Source organism: Petromyzon marinus, chromosome 10 (genome assembly GCF_048934315.1).
Source record: "Petromyzon marinus isolate PM22_M1 ecotype Great Lakes invasive population chromosome 10, UKy_Petmar_22M1.pri1.0, whole genome shotgun sequence".
Classification (NCBI taxonomy): Eukaryota; Metazoa; Chordata; class Hyperoartia; order Petromyzontiformes; family Petromyzontidae; genus Petromyzon; species Petromyzon marinus.
Genome location: NC_133676.1, coordinates 1,912,382 through 1,934,056, shown reverse-complemented (window position 1 = coordinate 1,934,056; position 21,675 = coordinate 1,912,382). Strand labels below are relative to the sequence as shown.

The window sequence follows — 21,675 nt, the reverse complement described above, 5'->3', positions numbered from 1 at the left end:
AGTGGTCGGGAGCGGCCATTTTGGAGGTGCCACGTGGTGCGCAGCCTACTGCTGAAGCAGCTGTGGCACGGGAAGGAGCCACGAGGAGAGGACGCCGTCGTCGCTTCGGAAGGCTGGCGGAGGAGGCCCGGAGGGCATGCTGGGGCCGCGGTGGGGCCGCCATTTCGGCAGCTGGCCGGGACGCCGTTCCCGCCAAACGCTGTTCCCGCCAATTTGGCGGGGGCGCTGTTCCCGCCAAAATGCCGTTCCCGCCGACGTCAACACCTGTGGAGGCTGAGCTCCACACTTCAAGTGGCGCCCCGACTTCTGCTCGAGCGCGGGTGGCAGCTGCAGTCGCAGGAGGAGTCCGTGTTGGCGGGCAAGATTCTTCGGGGCATCCCAGCGCTCCACCCTGCCGTCCTCCGCTCGTCACAGCTTGTCAGGCGAGGCGTGACGCGGCACACACCGGCCCCTGTTGACACCTCATCCATCTTGCGTGCACCGGGTTGTGAGTTAATGTTATTTTTTTTGTTTTCCCGCCGGTATGCGGGGCGTCCAATTGCTTTTGATAACTTGCGTCTGTCCGTGGCGTTCGTGTCGGGTGTCCGCGTGTTACATTATTGGTTCATTACAGCGTCGGGAGAGTTATCTTAAGGAGCCAGTTAATGATTAATTCGGCTAGGTGGGGGGTCTCGGGCTCCGTTAAGATCCACTGCCGAGTTAATGATTTGTTGACACTGTTGGTTGCCGTTGCGGAGTGGCGATTGTTTTAGGTATAGAGTATGGAGCTTTGCTTGTGAGTTGTCAACGTGACTGTGGAAAACTGTTCATCATTGTTAATGTATAGCTGTGCTGTGAATGTTAACTCGTGTATGGACTGTACGGAGCATTGCTCGAGATGGTTGGCTGTATGCAGACTGCATAGACTGCATATACTGTATTACCACATTCGACGATTATTGGGCGTTTTGTGTATACATTTTTTCTGCTCCTCAAATTGGAATGCCTGAGTCCCATGGTAAATGTTGAGGGGGATTTGGAAATGCAAATGTCAAATTGTATGTGTTGTGAGGGTGTGAGATTGCAATTGTGCGGGGGATGATTGTCTTGGTTTGTGACTCTGCCGTCATTGGTACAGAGCATTTAAATCGAAATGGTGACATGCTGCCAGTGTTGGAATTGTGGTGCTGGCTGTCAAATTTCTTGGGGCGCAGATCCTGACCAGGATGGTCCAGGGGGTGTTGCGTGCCTAACATGGCAGTTGTGCTCCCGTCATGCTATGGCTGACGGCTTGACCTGGCCGCCCAGAGATTGAAACACTCCGTGGTGTGGATAGCCTAGTGGGCTGGGCGCTCACATGGCTTGGAGAGTGTGGTCCCGTCATGCTACGGCTGACGGCTTGACCTGGCGGCCCAGAGGTTGAGACCCTCCGTGGTGCGTCTGGAGCTGGAGGCTCGCCCTGCCAGCCTGGAGATCGAGACACTCCGAGGCGCGTTGCAACAGAGGGCTGGTGATTTGTGTTGTTCCGGCGTTGTTGTCCAGTTGCGTTTAGATTGTATCCCTCCGTTGTTAGGGTGCATGTTGTGCAGTAAGTGAGCGCTAGGTGGTTCTTCCGTCTTCGCTCCATCACCGTCTAGTGGATGGAACGGTGGCTGGGGGTCTGGGAACCCTGCCACCCGTGTTGTGTGGGTGAAGGTGAACATACAGGGGTACCCCGGAGATCAAACTTAATTCGTTCCAGACGGCCATTCCAACACCAATTTGTTCGGGTTCTGGTGCATTCCATCTCCGAGGTTCTACTGTATTTGGGTTCATCGTGGCGTTGGTTGTGCATCCAACGCGTCTGAATTTGGATTTATTTTTTTCTTCTCTTCTCTCGCGCCGGCCGGAATCCCCTCATCTCCACTACTCAGGGGCCGGGTGTCTGTTGTGTCTGCCGAGCCGGGCCGCACGAGTAGTGATGGCGCGAGTGATGCTGTGCCTTTGTGTGCGCCTGCAGAAGCCCCGCCAGTAATTCCACCAGCGGCGCCTCACCTGGCGGATTGGCCGGTGGACTGGACACCTGCCAGCACACCGCCGATTCTGACGCCGACGCGGCACGGAAGAGCGGGCCGGCGTCACGCACACGCTCGCGGGGCGTGCGGATACGGTGACGGCCAGTGAGGCCGTTTCTTCGTCCCCTACCTTCGTCGGACACGTTCCGGTGTCCCGTGTGGGGCCCGTCTCCAAGTTGCCCTGTTCTCTTCACACACATGTCACTTACACTCTTCTTTGATGTAGTTGTCTTCCCATTCGGGTTGCCGGGCTCTGCTCTCATAATGGTTGCAGCCGGGTCGGCTGATTTTTTTTCACGGGGGGGGGGGGTGATGTAGAGTAGGAGTTAGTGACGTCATGTCACGCTCGCCCTCTGGTACGATGACGTCACGGATGGTGATGTCATGGACAGGGGGCAAGACGGTGACATGTCCCCCTGGGGGATTTAATCGGGACCCCGTCACGGGTTCAGGGTCGTCTGGAGAGTCCGAGAACGTGAAGGGTGAAAGTCGGGACCCAGGGTAGGGGGAAAATGGCACCAGGCTAGGGTAGCCTGCGGGTGCTAGGGACTTCCCCAGTACCCTTCCCCTGGGGGATCGATGGGACCCCGGGGTAGGGGGAAATTGGCACCAGGCTAGCGTAGCCTGCGGGTGCTAGGGAATCCCCAGTACCCTTCCCCTGAGGTGTGGAGTGTAGGCAGTGAGTGTGCAGTACACGGAGTCGTGCAAAGAGAGGTCTTTAATAAAACTGGCATGAGCCCTTAATAAACGTGGCGCAAGCCCTTACACGAAGATCTGCCTCCGAGTCATCATTTACGCCTCAACACATAGAATGGAAAAATAATATAGGAATTAAGAAATACCACGGGTGGCTGAATCTGTCTCATTGGACGATGGAATCATGTGACCTGAGACCCACGATGGGCTGCGTGGGAGACGAGATGGAGACAAGATGCCGCGTGTGTTCTTCCGCGGCAGCATCACTGCGAGCAGTGCAGTTAAGAATACTTGTACAGTACTTCATTATGATGCATATTGTACAGGAATCTTGTGGTCAACCGTATAAGTGGCCAAGCCACAGGGGTGCAATCCGCGAACTGTACCTCAATAAATTTGGCACGAGTGGTAAAATCAGCGATGGGCAAGGTTTCGGTGTATTATAACTGTGGTGCCCTTGCTCACCCCTCTCCTTGGCTGAGGAAGGGGAGAGTGCTGGGGGGTGGGTTGGAAGAAGGGTTAAGGCCCCACTTTAGACGCGCAATCACACGTATTTCCCTTCCTGGAGAGTGGCATGGAGCTTGGTCAACATGGGTGCAGGCGTAGAACGTGGTGGAGGTCGGGTGGCGGTGGAGACCTGGCACGTGGCAGGCACCCCATGGCCTGGCCTAAACTCTTGCAGGCCCCGCATTCAGCAATGAGTGAATTGTAAGGTTGATAGTGATATGTTGTTAGCCGGGGACAGCTCTCCTTCAAATATGGGGGGGGGGATGATGTAAGGGATGTCCAGAGGTAAACCCGACAAATAAATACTCACCGGGTCGAAGGAATGAAGCAGAAGGTTGTAGCTGGACACAACCACACTTGCAAATGTGATTTGTAACTTTGACCTTTACCCGTGTATCGATGGTTACATTTGAATTTGCAATTTAATTGAGGGACTGTTGACTTTGTGGTCTGGGACTGTTTTTGTTGATGTTTTGCTGCCTTGCCTATGCTTGCATTTAGTGTTCACAAATCAGCAGGAATTTATGTACTTGTGCAATTTGTACTTTAATTTATATGTATTTATTTTGGTGACTTGGTTACCTTTTCTCGATCTTGTTTTTATATAGTTTTTGTATTTGTTGATGTATCACAATCAGAATATGTATATTGGAGGAATCCGATGAGCTATCAAGCTCTTTTTCACAGATGTCCAGGAGGCGGGTAAGAACGTTAAAAACAACAATACAAAAACACGATAGTAGTGCAAAGTTTAAGAAAGGTAAAATCACCCAAAAACATGCAAATAAAACTAAACAATCCCCATCCTCCGAGGCAAAGTCCACTGAGGTATTAACTTATTTTTCAGAAGCGACCTGGCCACAAATGATGGCTCAAGAAAATGGCTTATCATTTGGATTTATAGCAGACAAATATTCAAAATCTAAATTCATGTTTCTAAATCTGGAGGTAAAAACCAGAGGAGCTGGAGAAAAAAAATCAATGCAACCACGGGGAGAACATGTAAACTCCAAATATACAGGCATCAGGGTGAGGATCGAATCCCCAACATCCTAAATACCAGGCATGGAAGACATCATCACTCCACTGTGGCGCCCCGTAAATAAAAAACCATATGCACGTTCAAATTGCATCATTAATTCCCAAGCCTGGTAAAGGCATTAAAACAGAAGCAACAGTCCCAGACCACACCAAGACAAACACACAGTCAATCAATAAAATTGTACATAACCAAAAATAATTCTCAATGCATTGGTAAGGATCACATTTACAAATCACAATTACAAATCACATTTGCGAATGTGACTGTATCCAGCACTAATCTTCTGCTTGCTGTCACATACCTACTGAACCTCTGTGAAAAAGAGCTTCATTAGCTCATCAGATTCCTGCAGGATAAATAAAAATTCTAATTCTGAAGTATGGCTATGTAGAGGATTTTGTTAACTTCAATCGCAGGTATTTATATTTTTGCCTTACATTAAAACACAAAGGATTACCCTCGCAAACGTAACTTGGGGTCTGGAAACATCTCCCCATCCAGCCAGAAAGGACAAGTCATTTTATACAAATTGCTGGAGGCCTATAATGTTAAACTTTAAACCTCACACAATGGCGTGAACTTTAAACTGGCGCAGTGGCGAGTGTTCCCTACTTGGCCACACGGAAAGTTGCAGTAAAGCTTGTGAGCCAGTGAACGTGTAACTGATTTTTTTGTTACATTCAGTGTGCAGTTGAATGCGCTTGAACTCACGTAATTAATCAGAAGTCACTTTTTTCAAAGGATCGATACTAATGTGTCACAACATCCAGACCACACAGGAATCATCCAACGCAATTCTATTTTTTTTTAAATGAGTATTAAGATTGGTAACCCATAAAAGCCTCATCGAGTCAAGAATACAGTATTTTTCAAGAGGGTCAAGCCAATTTTTAGTTTGGGGGAACTGTTGATACCATGACCGCTGTGTAGCTTTTAAGGCACTTAGGAGGTCCATGGGTGGGCATAGGGTGCTGGACTATGTCACCCTGCCTGTACGTCTCTTCACGTAACAATGTTTTAGTCCATCAGTTCAATATAATCCGGAAGCTTTTGTTCATATAAGTAACTGGAGAGGATGTGATATGAATGCTGAGCACGGTACATAAGGAGATAAACAAATGGTATGGGGCACAAGAGGCTATGTGTAACAGGTGTGAGTTAGCTTTGATAAAAAGATCGCTGCAGGAGAAAGCGAACATCGTGAGTGAGACACTGTGGGGAGGGGAAGTGGAGATGTGCCGAGATGTGCCCATACCGCTTAGCCCGGCTCCCACCACGAGCACATCACACGACTTCGCCTCCACGGACATGACCATTGCAGCTCTGGAACCGGGATGGGCACGAAGACACACGGGGAGACACGGGCAGTCGGAAGGATACACGGGGAGGAGTCAGCGTCACGTCACAATCCCAGGTCCACCCACCCGAGGCAAAGGTTGCTGATGGTGGGATTGAGTCAACCTACAAGGAATTATAAACTTTGTTTTTTTACCAGATAAGGCCCACTAAGCTATACAGCCACTTTTTCAGAAGCGACTTGGACACAAATGATAGCTCAATTTATAGCAGCTGCAGCCGGTGTGAGCTTCCCGGTGATTACCGTAATCACACTTATAATTGTGCACTCTGCTGTGTGTTGCTGTAAATGCTACGGAGAGCCAGGTGTGTTTTTTTTATTATAAGTGAAGGCAATTATGGTCCCAGGACCCCGAGCTTCCCATGCACAGCAGGCCATGCCCAGCAGTGTGTAGACTATGCAGAGTACGGGGCACAACCCGAATTCAGATTTGGGTGTACTCCGTGCTGGCTCGATACACTATATTAGCTCCAATAAAATATCACTTTAATTAAAATTATTTTAATGTTTATCGACTGACAGGGACTCGGTAATGTTAATTTACTCTTGAGTTATTGGTGTGTGATGAAGATATTCACAATTAAGACTGATATTAAAATTGATTTCAATATATAAAATACACACCTGTCAACCCCTTATCAGTGCCTACCTTATTACAGACCAATTCAGACCTTATTGGTCACCCAGTGCCCTTATAAATCTCAACGTTCATCCTACACTTTCCCATCATAAGGGATAAACACAAATAAGACAATTTTTTTACCCATATTGAAATGGCTGTATGCCATATGGACATAAAAATAAATAAAAATTCCCTGTACAAGAATACGGGTGAACCATATGGGTTTACAGGTGTAATAAGCGACTTCCACGACACGTCGTATAGAGGGTACTTCTTTATTACTCACACGGGGCACAACACAGGCCAACACTTGTTCTCCTCACACTGAGTATAACTCTAGGTAATAACACCTCCACTGGCTACACACACAGCCGGCCACTCGGCATGGTCCCCTCGCCTTACTCGGCCACGCCGCTGGTTGGCGGCGTGACGATGACGGCGATGGAAACCACGCAGGAGATCTTCCACGTGACCGGACGATGCAGAGAGATGTCGGTGAACAGCGACACAGCCAGGACCCCACACACGAGCCCCGAGCCCCGAGCTCTGGGTCCGCTCCCCCTTATATCCCCCCAGGCGTGGCTAGGCCCCGCCTCCGGCCACGCCCTCTCGTGGAACGAGCAGGTTCCCGGTGTATCTTGGCCAACCCCACCTTTGCCCCAGATACACCTCCTTCCCCGATTGGTTGTTACTTATGTCCCCGTACCCATGAATCCCTTCCCAGGCCATCAGGTGTCACCCTGTCATTCCATCACCCCCCCCCCCTCATTAAAAAAAGATAGCTGTCCTGGCTAATACCAACAAAATTTCAGGTGAGGAATACCCTTGAAAATATAAAAGTACAGCAATAAAAGAGTGAACCAAGCAACTGCTCCTGTTTTTCTTAAGTAAAGCGGAACAATCCGCCGGAACAATCAAGAAACACATAACAAGGCAAGGGATGACGAGAAAATGGCAAGAGGGAACGAGATGGGGGGGGAAGAGAAAAAAGCACAACTCAAGCAACCAAGCACAATCCCCCCTCCCTTATACAACACACAGGGACATTCACATTAACGGAATCTTAAACATTTAGACCGAGTTCGCGAACGCCGGTCCGTCAACGGGGACGGTCTTCATCTTCTGCACAGGGGGTGTGCACACAACCGGAACCCCCGGAGAAGTAGGTGGCAGCACTGGCTTCACAGGTGCTGCAGGCTCGGCGGCAGCAGGCAACTTCTTCTGTTCGGTGAGGCTTTGAAGTCCATCCACTGTCATGGGCTTGGACACTGTGGACGGCATGATACAATCCTTCTAACGTATGCCCTCTGCTCGCACTACCCCCGGCTTGTCGGACGCAACAGACACCGGCCATCTACGTTTTGGAGATGAAGAGTCAGCCCGAGGAGGAACAAACGATTTCAACCAAGACGGATCGACAAACCAACGGCGACAGCCCGTACACGCACACACTGCGGCCGTTTGACCTTGATAACTTCCACGGGACCCTGCCAAGGCCTATGAAGCTTAGGGGACGTACCCACCAGCACCTGCGGGCAATGCAACCATGCCCTGTCGCCTATGTACCACAACAGTATGTGATCCTGTTTCCCCGCATTTCGCTCATTAGCTGCCTGTGCTCTGGCGGCGTTCAGTTTGGCTGCTTCTTGAGCCGCCGAAATGCGTTCCAGCGTAATTCGCACGTGCACAGGCAATTTGGATTTCCCCTTTTCCTGCGACGAACCCAATTAAGCATCCATAGGAGGTACATTTTCCCTCCCATACATGAGAAAAAACGGCGAGAATCCCGTGGAAGCGTGGGGGGCCATCCTATACGCAGATAATACACTTGGAACATGCAAATCCGTTTGCGTCGCGTCAACCGCTGGACAGAGCATGGATGTCAGAGTCCTATTCAGCCGCTCCACCATCCCATCTGTCTGGGGATGGTATGGCGACGTTCTAATTTTCTTAGTGCCCAAAGCGTCGCAGACCTCGCGCAGCAGCTTCGCCCCTGGTCAGTGAGCAACTGCTCAGGGGCCCCCTTGTCCATTACGCATCCATACAAAAACGCCTCAGCAATCGAAGCCACCGACTGGTCAGGCAGTGGCCAAGCCATAGGCCATCGTGAGAAATAATCAACCCCCACCAAGAGAAATCTATGCCCTCTTTGAGTGGCCGGGAAGGGCCGAAGGATATGGAGCGCTACCAACTTGTTAATCCGTGAAACCGAAATGGATTGCAGCGGAGGCTGGGACTTCCTCAGCGGCGGTTTCCTACACGCACACTCCGTACACCCTTGGACCAAGTGTTACACATCACTTGACATACCCGGCCAATAATAATCAGGCTACAGCATTAGCAAGGTCTTCCAGACCCCGAGATGCAACAATTTATCCTCGTGCACCACTTGAAACAATTTACCTCGAAGGGCAGTGAGGACAACAACACGACAACGGTATAACATATCTTCCCTCAACATCAGCAGGTCATCCTGAAGGACCATTCACGGCCTGTCAGCAGGAGCCTTTTGTTCCAACTCCGCACCACGCCGCAAGGCCGTCAGGGAATTATCATCCAATTGCTCTCAAACCCATTCAGAACGAGTAAGGTGCAAAACGCTATCCGCAGATGCAAACAACTTGGCGGGCTCAGTGTCCTCGAATGCTGCCATAACAGTAGCTGAACTCGCCGTCGGAGGTTTACAACGGTCCGCACCAGACGAACATGCACAGCGAGTGACACCCGATTGAGGCAACCGGGACAACGCGTCAGCGTTGCAATGCCGAGCCCCTTTTCGATATATCACACGGAACGAGTATTCCTGCAAAATTTCAAGCCAACGCGAAAGTTGGCCAGAAGGTTGATCAACCTTCAAGCAGTACTGAAGGGCCGTGTGATCCGTGCAGACAATGAATTATCTGATATAGAGGTAAGGCCTGTACTGTTGTATGAAATAAACCATGGCCAACAGCTCCCTGCGAGTAACACAATAACGCCATTCTGCGGGGGACAGGACATAGCTACAATACACGACTACTTTTTCCACCCTGTTCTTAACTTGGGAAAGGACGGCGCCTATGTCCGTATCGCTAACGTTTGTGTCAAAAATAAATGGCAGAAAGACATCAGGGTACTCGAGTGTGGGTGCATCGGACAACTGCTCACAAAGGGCTAAAAATGCAGACTCTTCTTCCACTCCCCACTGGAACCTCTGGTTTTTAGCCGTCAAGGCGTGCAAGGGCTTAGCTACCGTGGCAAATTGCGGCACGAACCTGCGATAGTACGACGGAAACCCGACGAAGCTGCGCACATCTCCCACGAACTTGGGGGTCTGCCAATCGCGCACACAAGCCGTTTTCTCGGGATCCGTGGCTATGCCATTTGCGCTAACAATGTGACCCAAATAGCGCACAGAATTCTGCAGCAAATGAAATTTCGCTGGTTTCAGTTTCAAATTGTCTGAGCGCATTCGGACAAAAACAGATCGCAGCCGCTGGAGATGTTCGACCCGACAGCATTTCCACATAACCCTGATCAACCAGTATCTTAACAGGCATTTTTCGTAGAAAATCGGTACCCAAAAGGCAGGGCACCGCCAGCGTCCTCGAGATTAGTACAGGCCCGACCACAGCAACTTCGCCAATTTCGATGCGGGCCTCCACTTGCCCAATGATACCCATGCTTCCACCGCTCGCCGCGACACAAGCATTTGCAACAGGTCACACTCATCGTTCAGACATCGGAAACAATTGAAAAATTTCATCGGAAATAATGGTGGCCGAGACTCCCGTGTCCACCAAGACACGAACCTCAATTCCCTGAATAGAGCCAGATATCGCCGAGGAACCCACAGCCGCCGCGATCACTCGACGCGCCAATTTCTTCCACTGCGTCCACAAATTAGGCCACCCATACGTAAAAAAATACCGCTGCCCGGTGTCAATGTGTGTGTTATGCCGGGTGGAGATGACTCTCAAACCCAATGATGTCTGAGATTGAAATATGGGCCGGGTGTCTGATATATCTTGACTCCCTGTTGGGGTTGAGATGTAGCTGTCGGTGGAGCTGTGGGCGCCGGAGTTGTGGTCGCAGTCTAAGGACGGTTCTGACATCCTCGTGCGAAGTACCCCGGCTGGCCAGCGGAAGCAGGTAAGCGAAGGCCTCCGCAGCGTCCAATCTTCTTGCTCGTGCAGTCTCCAGCTCCTCTGACGCCGCGCGTCTTCTCCGACTCCACACCGGGAGCGCAGCAGCGATGTCCTCCTCCGAAGACGCCTTCTCAGCCGGCTGCACGACGACGTTCCGTGGCGACCACCCCTTCGGCTCCCCGTCTCAGCTGGGGTCCCCTGTCCACGCAGCCATTTGAGCCCATCGGTGCAAGTTCTTGTGGGACTGAAGACACCTGGCGGCCCATCGGGACATCTGTTCGTCTTCGTCACACACAGGGAAAACGACTCCCATCTCTCGTGCCAGTCCCAACATCCTTTCCATGACGAGCGAGTTGAACGCTTTCGGATCCACCCCGGGGTAAGCTGCTCCCGTTAACTTCCTGTACGTGTCGGAAGGCGGCTCGTACACGTCCGCCATCTCAGCATAAGCACCTTGAAGTGTAGCCTTCCTAGCAGCGGGAATAGCCCTGAAAACAGCAAGAGCGTCGTCGTCCAAAACAGTCGGCCGAGCCATCAGCGCCTCATCTTCTGTCCAATGGACTGATCGGAAAGCCGCTTCAAATCGCCAAGTGAAGGTGCTCCAATCACCTCCTGCCGCGACGAACTCTTCAACCTGAGGTAATTTGTGAGCACGTTCGGTTCCTCTCTCCCCGTTTCTAATGCGCGTCTTGCGTATCACGCCCGTAATGGTGGCCTCCGGCTGCGCGTCCTCCCCGCCACATGTGATGGCGGCCGTCGCGCTTGCGGACGTTCCCGCCAGAACATTAACTCCCGGCCTCTGGTCGATCCTTCACGGCGATGTCAGTGCAGCGCGACCCGCTATCGTAGTCTCTGTCACGAGCATCACCAACCGCACGACAACCACCCGCAACAGGCCCAGCTGCACTGACACCATTCGCCAGCCGTCTTCGGGCTCCTGGGGCAGAGTGGCTGCTCCAAGTTCCACCGTCTCTGGTGAAGCCAACTCACTCGTCGCGGCTTCAATAACCGGGACCGCGGTTCCCGGGGCTGGTAGGAGGTCTTGGGTCACGTTTTCATCATCGTCAGAAGACGTCACAGGTGGGTTCCGTTTCTTCTGATGCTTATACATACTTCCTTCTTCGCTGTCTAGCACTAAACTATGTTTTCAACTACTTCTGATTACAATGCAATGAGCGACTTCCACGACACGTCGTATAGAGGGTACTTCTTCTTTATTACCCACACTGGGCACAACACAAGCCAAACACTTGTTCTTCCTCACACTGAGTATAACACCTCCACTGGCTACACGCACAGCCGATCACTCGGCATGGTCCCCTCGCCTTACTCGACCACGCCGCTAGCTGGCGGCGTGACGATGATGGCGATGGAAACCACGCAGGAGATCTTCCACGTGGCCGGACGACGCAGAGAGATGTCGGTGAACAGCGACACAGCCAGGACCCCATACACGAGCCCCGAGCTCCGGGTCCGCTCCCCCTTATATCCCCCCAGGCGTGGCTCAGCCCCGCCTCCGGCCACGCCCTCTCGTGGAACCTTCGAGCAGGTTCCCGGAGTATCTCGGCTCACCGCACCTGTTACCTTTGCCCCAGACACACCTCCCTCTCTGATTGGTTGTTACTTCAATGCCCGTACCCGTGAATCCCTTCCCAGGCCAGCAGGTGTCACCCTGTCATGCCAGCAGGTGTCACCCTGTCATTACACAGGTATGAAAATATTTATAATAAGGTCTAGAAAATAAACACTGGTGTCGATCCCATCAACAGAAGTACTGAGGTGAGGTGTTGTGTGACATGGAGGGTGATGAGGGTGTGTCTGGTCATGATTGCAGGTGTATGATGTTCACTTATTTTGAGTGGTAGTGTGTTTGCTATTTTTCCGCGGGTAATTTAACAATCAGATGGCGTGACCCTTGTGGCAATAATTATTTAATCATATTCACGGGTGTTAATAAATTGTTTATTTTGATCAATCCAACTTGAATCAATAAATAAAATGGAGTTGGAAGACGATCAGCATGTTATAGTTTTGATTTTTTTTTTTTTACAGTTGATAACATTTTCTGTTATTGTGGTATGTTGTGTTGTTCATTGGGAATGCACAAATTGGTCGATTTGCAGCTTTAATCTAACATTGAGTTAATGGGGTGAGCAGAATAGGTGTTTTGCCAGAGGTTCCATTCCTCATTCGGATATACAAAATAATAATTTTTTATATGTTCATTGTCAGCAAAACATGATTTCCCCAATTTACATAATATTTTTTGAAAGGAAAAATACTCTAAACGAATGATTTTGACTCTAAATGTGGAGGAAAAAACAAGACCCGGAGAAAAATCCACGCGACCATGGGAAGCGAAACATGCAAACTCAATATATAGAAAGTTACAACAATACAAAGAAGAGTAAATATAAGCAAGTCACTAAAATAAAGTACATAGGTACAAATTGCTGCCGATTTTTCAATACGGTACTAGCCTAGGATTTACAACATCCGTTCTATTTTTTTATTTAAAGCTTTCGTGACTGCAGAGATTCATATTCTTGGTTCTTTCGGTAAAGTCACGTAGAAGGGAAACAACAAAATAATAAGGGAAACAATAAAATAAAAAATATATATTTTTATTATTTTATTGTTTATTGTTTCCCTTCAACGTGACTTTACCGAAAGAACCACGAATATGAATCCGTTGTTCTGTAGCGAACGACAGATATAGAGCTTAAAAGCTCATCAGATTTTTCTAATCTAAATATGCTTATTCTGCAGTGTCATACATTGAGAAAGAAGTTTCTAGCGTGGCCAGCATCACAGGTACGATGCGGACTGCCGCCAGTAGGAGCAGTATCGGCACTGAGGGTGTGGGCGAGATCCTGACATGACCCCGAAGAGCGCCTCGAGATCGGCACCAGCAAATCCAGAAGTTGGTCCCGGTCCACCAAGCAGAGCCCATTTTGTTAGATTTTTTTAACTTATTCTGCTTTAATGATGGTTAGTTATTGCAAAGTTGTGATCAACTCAGATTGGTTGAGAGGGCACGCCCTTGGACCCTTGCCAAATAAGTCAGAATTATGATATTTTTCCTGGAGAAATCCGATGAGCTATAAAGATCTTTTTCACAGATGTTCAGTAGCGGCGGGTCAGAAAGTAACGACACTACAAAAACATGATAGTGCAAAGTACGTATAAGGAAAGGAAATCACGAAACAAATAAAAACATATACTCTTTGATTCTTTCGGTAAAGTCACGTAGAAAGGAAATAAATTAAATAATAATTATTTAAATAAATGAAATTATAATTATTTTAATTTCGATTGAAAGCTTTCGCGACTGCAGGGATTCATTTTCTTGGTTCTTTCGGTAAAGTCACATAAAAGGGAAATAATAAAATAATACAAATAAAACAATAAAATTCTCACGACGTTTAGATTGCAACACAAACAATCATCATCAGGTGTGAAAACCACAGCAAAATTTGAAAAAAGTGGCGGTTTTTTTTCTTAACGTTAGCACCACGGACAGCGACTGGCGGTTGGTCAGACGGACGAGTCCATCTATGCTCGGAACGGAGGAGGGGGGAGCTGGAAATAATGGAATGCGGTCTGAAAGTCACTGTAAGCGTGAACACAATCAATTAAGACCCGAAATGGTTGATCAAATCCTTCCAATGATTGCTAAGCCAGAATCCATCTTCTCAGTTGAAATTGTCTCAGTGTTTGTATATGTGGATAGCCTCATGAGAGATTCGTTCATGAGGCTATCCACATATACAAACACAGAGACAATTTCAACCGAGAATATAAAAAAAATATTTAATTAATTTGACATTTTTTTTTTTTTTTTACGTGACTTTACCGAAAGAACCAAAGAGTAATTCCTACAGTCATGAAAGCTTCAAATCAAGCTTACAAACATATACGTTCAAAAAGTGACACCAGTCTGGCTGAAATGGGATAAAGAGCGTGTGTGGTTGACGTGGCAACGCCAGTTGTAGGTTAAAGAGAGCAGATCTTGGCTGGAAGGAAACGTCATGGCTACAAGACCTGGGATCAATCAATCAATCAAACTTTATATCTATAGCACTATTCGTGAACAAAAATAAAATACATAGTGCTTTATAGGCATTAACAATAAAAGTGAAATTGTATACGAAATAAAATCACGTAGAAAAATTATAGCAAAGACATAATAAAAATAACACATTAAGAAAATCCCAATTAAAGGCAAGTAAAAAAAAAGTAAGTTAATTTATTTATTTTAAAAGTGCTGAATGATCCTGAAGCCCTCAGATCCCCTGGCAGGCTGTTCCACAGGTGAGGACCGTATACACTACAAGCTGCTTCTACCCCTATCAGGCTTTAGTTCTGGACTTTGGGACGACTAAAAGACCAGTATCAGAGCACCTGAGGGATCTTGTTCGTTCATATCTTAAAAGCATGGAAGACATGTATACAGGTGCCAGACCATTCCACGACTTAAAAACCAATAGAAGATTTAAAAAATCAATTCTTTGACTGACTGGCAGCAAGAATTGTAAAATGGGTGTATGTGAGTGCTGATTTTTTTTTAAAGAACACGTGCCGCTGCATTCTGAATTAGTCGCATTTACTTATGAATTTCTTCGGAAGACCAGAAAGAAGAGCATTACAGTAAAGTCAAGTCCGTGCTTGTATTCTTTGTTCTAACTTGCTGACCCGCCCCTACTCGACATCTGTAAAAAAGAGCTTCATCGCTCATCGGATTCCAACCTAAATAAATAAAAACAGTCCACTTCGCTGTACTGCCTTTGGGGCGCCAGGACGCACGGCACCTCAACGCCCACGGAAGGGAGTGTAACATTGCGTGAGTGGTCCACCAACCCTCGCTTCCACGTGCATAGCCACACCACCGTCTGGCTGGTGGGACAAGCCACGAAACGATGCTAATTGATCAATCGATTAAACAAATTGGTCACGAAATTGGACCCAGTATCAAAGTGTGAAAACAAACAAGTTTTAGCCTTTCTGGAAACAAAACAGGTGAGAGTAGGCCCTAAAGAAGTCTCCATATGTGGTGTAGACCAATCAGTTTCCAAGACAATGCGTAAATTATCAGAGCATATTCTTAGTTCTTTCGGTAAAGTCATGTTGTTTCCCTTCAACGTGACTTTACCGAAAGAACTAAGAATATGAATTACTGCAGTCACGAAAGCTTTAAATCTAAATTTATCAGAGCATGTTTGCATGTTCACCACAAGTGCCGTGTGTGGTTAATGCAGCACTTGATGCCTTGCAACAGGTTTCAATGTTGGTGTTTGAACATCTTAACACCTGTTTTATTGTCAGAAAGGGTAAAACCCTATTCTTACCTTGACTTAAAGCTTTCGTGACTGCAGGAATAATTCTTTGGGTGGGTCTTTCGGTAAAGTCACGTGGGTATAAAATACAATACCTACGTGACTTTACCGAAAGAACCAGAGTATGGATCCCTGCAGTCACGAAAACTTCAAATCAAGATTAATAACGATTGGGAGTGTCGTGCTGCCAGCTATGGCTGCAGTTTTTTTGTCGTATGTTATGTATATCGTTTATTGTTAAATTTAAATTCACAGTTCCTATGATTATTGTTGTTACATTGTTTTTACAGCTTTATTTTGGTGATTCGAAAACATATGGTTAATATAAATTGTCTTGTGATTGTTGTTGTTGGCTTGCACCACATTGATTTTAACACACAGCGTTTTAACATGTTTTTTTGTGTGGAATATTTGCTGGTTTATTCCAGAATGTTTCTGTTACGCGTTGTCGCTTTAAGATGTTCTGTGTTCAAATTTTGTTTGTTGCGGTTGCACCCGACTTAAGAGCCGCATGGCTCACAGGGCTACACCTAGTAAATTAAACTTGAAACTTGGTTACGATGCATGTTACATGCACCGATTCTAATTAATCGATGCACGTTACATGTAACGATTATAATTAATCGATGCACGTTACATATGACGATTCAAATTAATCGATACACGTTACATGTAACGATTCTAATTAATCGATGCACGTTACATGTAACGATTCTAATTAATCCATGCACGTTACATGTAACGATTCTAATTAATCGATGCACGTTACATGTTTCGCTGTGTATTAACCCCCCCCGCCCCCGCTTCTCCGTACCACAATAACGCAGTGTCTCTACGATTCGATCCCCGTGAATCGATGAACCGCATCTGGCGCGATCTTTCAGGATTCGATGTGCCTACATATATTCGACTCGCGGAATCGATCCACAGCGCATTACTGTTACCGCACTTTTCGCGTGGCAGCGCCCCTTGCGCGTGGGTGCCCCGTGAGTCAGTGATAAAACCAGGAACGTCGCTGCCGCGAGTGTCTGACGCGCCTCCCTCTCCGCCCAGAACCTTCAGGCGGCGGAGCTCACACTGGGGTCCCGCGCTTCGCCGCGTCCTCTGTGGCTTCATTCACTCGCGCTCCGAGGTACGTTGCGTCGTCGGCGGCGGCCATGTTGCTACTTCCCTCGCAGACGATTGGTTAGGACGCCACACGTGTTCTGAATAACGTGCTGTGATTGGTTACCCGTGGCGCGTGATGCTGTCTTGTTTAGACTTTGACTTGAAGCTTTCGTGAGTACAGGAATCGCGTAGAAAGAAAATTAGTTAAGTAATAGAGTACGACGTTTCGATTGCAGCAGAAGCAACCGTCATCAGGTAGAATGAAAACATCATTTAGTTCTACCTGATGACGGTTGCTTGTGTTGCAATCGAAACGTCGTACTCTATTTAATTTATCTTCATCATTAGACCTTTGCCAGTACCAAAATGTAACAATAGGGGTTTCCCCCCCTTTTTTCTGGCAACAACTGCAACCTTCTTACAAGGATTCATGTCTGCATTAACCACAATACCTGCAGTCAAAATGCAAACAAAAAACACACTATGATAATATATGCATTGTCCTTGAAACAATTGGTGCTCGACAGATGACGCCACAAGGCGTACAGAAAAAGGGGAAAAACCCTATTATTACATTTTGGTACTGGCAAAGGAGGTCTAATGATGTAGATGCTCACCCCGAGCCCTCATTACTTTGATAGTGCATTGTCTTTGAGCTGTGTGACTTTTGGCGTCATCTGGTCGAGCACCAATTGGGTCGAGGCTCAAAAGAAAGCCGTCCCTTGGTGTGGACCAATCAGTTTCAAGGACAATGCATCATATATTATCATTGTGTTTTTTGTTTGCATTTTGACTGCAGGTATTGTGGTTAATGTAGACATGAATCCTCGTAAAAAGGTTTCAGTTTTGTTGCCAGAAAAAAAGGTAAAAACCCTATTATTATTTAATTTATCTTGTTTAGGTCAAGTTAAGGACGCGGCGCTTCTGCACGGGCCTTGAAAGGAACATAAATAGGCGACATTTCGGGCAATGACGCTTCACAGTACATACAATTACGTGCTTCTGTTTTGTTTAATACCGGGCGGTGGTGGTGGTGGCAATGCAGGTGATCTGCAATCCAGGAGTAATGTTGAGGCAGCAAGGTTTGGTGGATCACAATTCAAGTTTAATAGGGGTTTTTGGGTTAGATCGCGTAAATATATAAATGTTTTGTTAAAACCCGCCACCACCCGACACAGCCAACTAGTAAGGGTTGTCACGTAAACAGAACGTGGCCAATTCGTCACTAGTACAGCACACCGGTGTGTTGGAGAGCCAAGCCACAACATTTACAATCTGAATACGACGTTTCATTTGTAAATTTACGCGATCTAACCCAAAAAACTCTAATTTGGATGATATTGGTCGTGAAAGCCTACATGTTCAAATGACAATTCAAGTTGTGAAACTCCCTCATTAATGACACTGCGCATCAGGAGGGATGTCACACGCGGTGTCATTAATGAGCTGCTAACTGCTACTGTGCTGTTCTTTTTTTATAACATTTCACCTAACCTATTTATACAGGAGAGCCGTAGGACTCTTCAGGAGGGTCTTACATTGGGTTTGTTTTTAAAGGTGTTTTCAGCCAATTAAAGACGAGTGTTTATACAAGTGCGAGAAACCCGGAGCACCCGGGGTAAAAACACGCACGCGAGGAGGCAACACCTTGTCCCCGATTAGTCCACTTGCTCTACTGCCTTCCAGTGAGACAAGTTTATGGCACCTCAACGCCAACTGGAAGGGAGTTCACAACATTTGTGCAATCCGCCAACCCTCATCTCTACAGTGATGGACTACACGTTACGTCCATACTCATCAATGCACATCTGAAAATGGCCTAGATAATTCCTTCAGATTGAGTTTGAATTGATTTGATTTGTTACACGGATGCTCCCTTTAGGCAGTTTCCTGTCTATGTTACAATAGTGATCCCGTGGTACGTGAGGACAGCAACAACAAAATACAAAAACTTCAATATTGCAGAGGCCGAGTACAGGGTACAGATGGACATCTCCAGGGTGCCGATATGATACACGTAATGACATGCTGTGCTCACAAGATGCCTCATCTATAGCTGTCTTCGCATAACATAAGTGTCTTTTCTATGCTCATCCCATCGGTCAAACCGTCTTAATGAGAGTTAATTTTCTACACAGATGGCTGCTGACCCCACACCCATGAAGTGGTGGGGGCTCGACCCGCTGCACCGCACGCACGTCAAGCTCTATGTGGCCGATATCCTTGGCATGGCGCCGGCGGCCTCTACGCCAGGAGTGTATTTCTACCGAAATCACGCCATCACCCACGTGGATGTGATGGGCACCGTCGTGGAGGTGCGAGAACGGGAGAGCTTCACGGCGTACGCGCTGGACGACGGAACGGGCGTCATCACCTGCCTGTGCTGGAAGGAGCCAGAGCGGTGCAGGAGAGGAGGAGGTGGCACACTACCCCACTCATGTGCATCGCTGGTCGTAATCCAGGATCTCCTTGAGTCGGTCCTGCACAGGGAAGCGGAGAGCTCGCGCGCTCAACTCGGAGACTGGCTGCACGTACTCGGCAGCATCAACTGCCAGTGGGAAACCAGAGAGATACACGCCTCGTACTACAGCAGAGTGGATGACCCAGGGTGCGTGCAGCTAATAGAACGCCTGCGAGAGCAAGTGCGGCTGTATACGCAATACTACGATAAGGAGTATGCATGGGCTGAGAACACCAGTCAGCTTAGAGGACAGAGCGACATTCTACTGGGCACGCTCAGCGATGGGATTTTGAAATTCCTGGAGGATAATGGCATGCGAAGTGTTTATTTCCAAGAGCTGCAGTGTGTGGAGAGTTTGGCAGCGCTCGCTGCGCTCACAGAGCGCGACACAGACCGAACTCGGATGTTGGCGCATACCTCCTCACGGCATGAAAAGTGTGCCTCGCAACCTTCCTCAAAAAAGGAAGGCTGTGTGGCCTGCACTGCACAAGTTACCACGCACGCTCAGTTCCGTGATGCGCTGTGCCGACTCGAACAGGATGGCTTCGTTTACAAACATCCCACGAACAATGAGTTGTACTTAGTGACAGATTTGGATGTCAACTTGCGCGATAACGTGCTGCTCGTGGTGCGTGGGAAATGCACAGGGCCTGATTCCAGGCAGAGTGTTGTGTCTCTGGGTGACATAACGTACGCGGTGCGTAATCTCTGTGGAGTCACCGTGCGGGAAAGCCATGTAGAGCGGGTCCTGGCGGTGCTGCAAGATAAAAGCTTAGTATTTTGCAAAGGCAAAGATGTGTACATTGCATTTTGAAAACTGTTGCTGTCCAGCAGGAAATACTGTAATATTGTTATGCTTGTTTACGTAGGAAAGCTTCACTTAATTTCAGGGGGCGATGTTGCAATATGTAATTCCAGTTCGAGGCCGACCGAAACTGAATTTCTGGTTTTGGCCAAAACCGAAACCAGACCGAAAGTAAAAAATTGACTTTCAGCCGAAGCCGAAACCGAAAGTTTAACTTCACTTTTGGCCGAAACCGAAACACTAGCTTTACTACCCGATGTCGCCCGGGACTTGGATTCACCACGGCCGGCCGCCTTTGTCTCCCCAGTGGCGATGTTGACATACCACACCACTTACTCGTTTGAGGCTGAGTCGACCTAGGGGAGGCCCAGGACCGGTTCAAATAATCGTCACCGGCCGTGAGTGAGAATCGAACTCGGGCCGCCGGGTTCGTAGCGCAGCGCGCGAATAGCTACGCAATCGCTGCCCCGCCCCCCACCCCACACACAGGCTAAAGACAAAGATCCCCCGTGTACCCTGTGAGACTGGAGGTGGCAAGTGCTGTTAGCGAGCACCTATGAAGGCCGGAACGGCACGGCACATGAGGGGGTGGGTGGCCAGCACCATGGCCGGCCGCCTTTGTCTCCCCAGTGGCGATGTTGACATGCTTCAAATCTCTTTAAACTATTGTCATTGTAGTGTGTATTTAATGTGGCGCTGCAATCTGATGTAGGAAAAAACATTTATTAAAAAGTCTATTTAATTAAGTGGAACGTGTTGTCTATATTTATTTAAAGTTGCGCATTTTGATGTGACGTCACATTTCTCAATCCCCCCCCCCCCATCGTAACACATCGTCACATGTCAAACCCCCCCCCAGGTGCATGACGCCATTTATTGACGGCCCCAGACCATGGTTGCTGCTGTAACCTCGCTCACAAGCTGCTGCTGCTGCTGCTGACGTGTGTGTGTATGCAGCCTATCGTATAGGATTGCCTAGCGCCGACTGACCGGCTGATAGACGTAGCACTGGCGTTATATTCTAAAAATAGATCTTCGGTTGACGGCTGAAAGTCGATATCAGTTTCGGCCGAAACCGAAACCAGACCGAAAGTAAAAAATTTACTTTCGGCCGAAACTGAAAGTATGCCGAAAGTGGCCATTTGCCAACTTTCGGCGCCGAAACCGAATTTCGGTCGGCCTCTAATTCCAGTTGATGTTTTGGACAATTCCAGATGATACATTTTGATCTATGGGAAGAAACCGGGGAACCTGGAGGGAAACCTATACAGAACAGGAAAATAACATACACATTCTTGGGTTCTTTCGGTAAAGTCATGTAGAAGGGAAATAATAATAAAAATGGAAGCTGCTCACTGTTGTTTTATTTTTACTCTTTTTATTTTATTATTTCCCTTCTACGTGACTTTACCGAAAGAACCAAGAATATGAATCCCTGCAGTCACGAAAGCTTTAAATCAAAACATACACATTCCATATGGAAAAGGCTCCCAAGTCAGGCATCAAGCCCAGGACCTTTTTGCTGCAAGGTACCAGTGTTTCGACTGCACCACCCTGATCCTGCACACTTGTGTCCTTTCGC

The 21,675-nt window shown here is 48.0% G+C and overlaps 1 protein-coding gene across 4 annotated transcripts in view; it reads right to left on the bottom strand.

The window, feature by feature from the left end:
* Positions 1-16,901, bottom strand: part of LOC116941131 (amine oxidase [flavin-containing] B-like) — a 42,947-nt gene extending 26,046 nt beyond the window's left edge. The window contains exons 1-2 of one of the 4 annotated variants that reach the window (XM_032951852.2): positions 16,797-16,901; positions 5,534-5,601 (exon numbers count right to left, since the gene is read on the bottom strand). In XM_032951852.2, the coding sequence (XP_032807743.2) occupies positions 5,534-5,601; positions 16,797-16,879 (151 nt within the window). In that variant the 5' untranslated portion in view covers positions 16,880-16,901. Of the gene's footprint in view, positions 1-2,875; positions 3,009-5,533; positions 5,602-16,534 lie in introns of those variants that run through there. The other 3 variants (XM_032951853.2, XM_032951854.2, XM_076066017.1) reach the window with 3 other exon arrangements.
* Between the last annotated feature and the right edge of the window lie 4,774 nt (positions 16,902-21,675).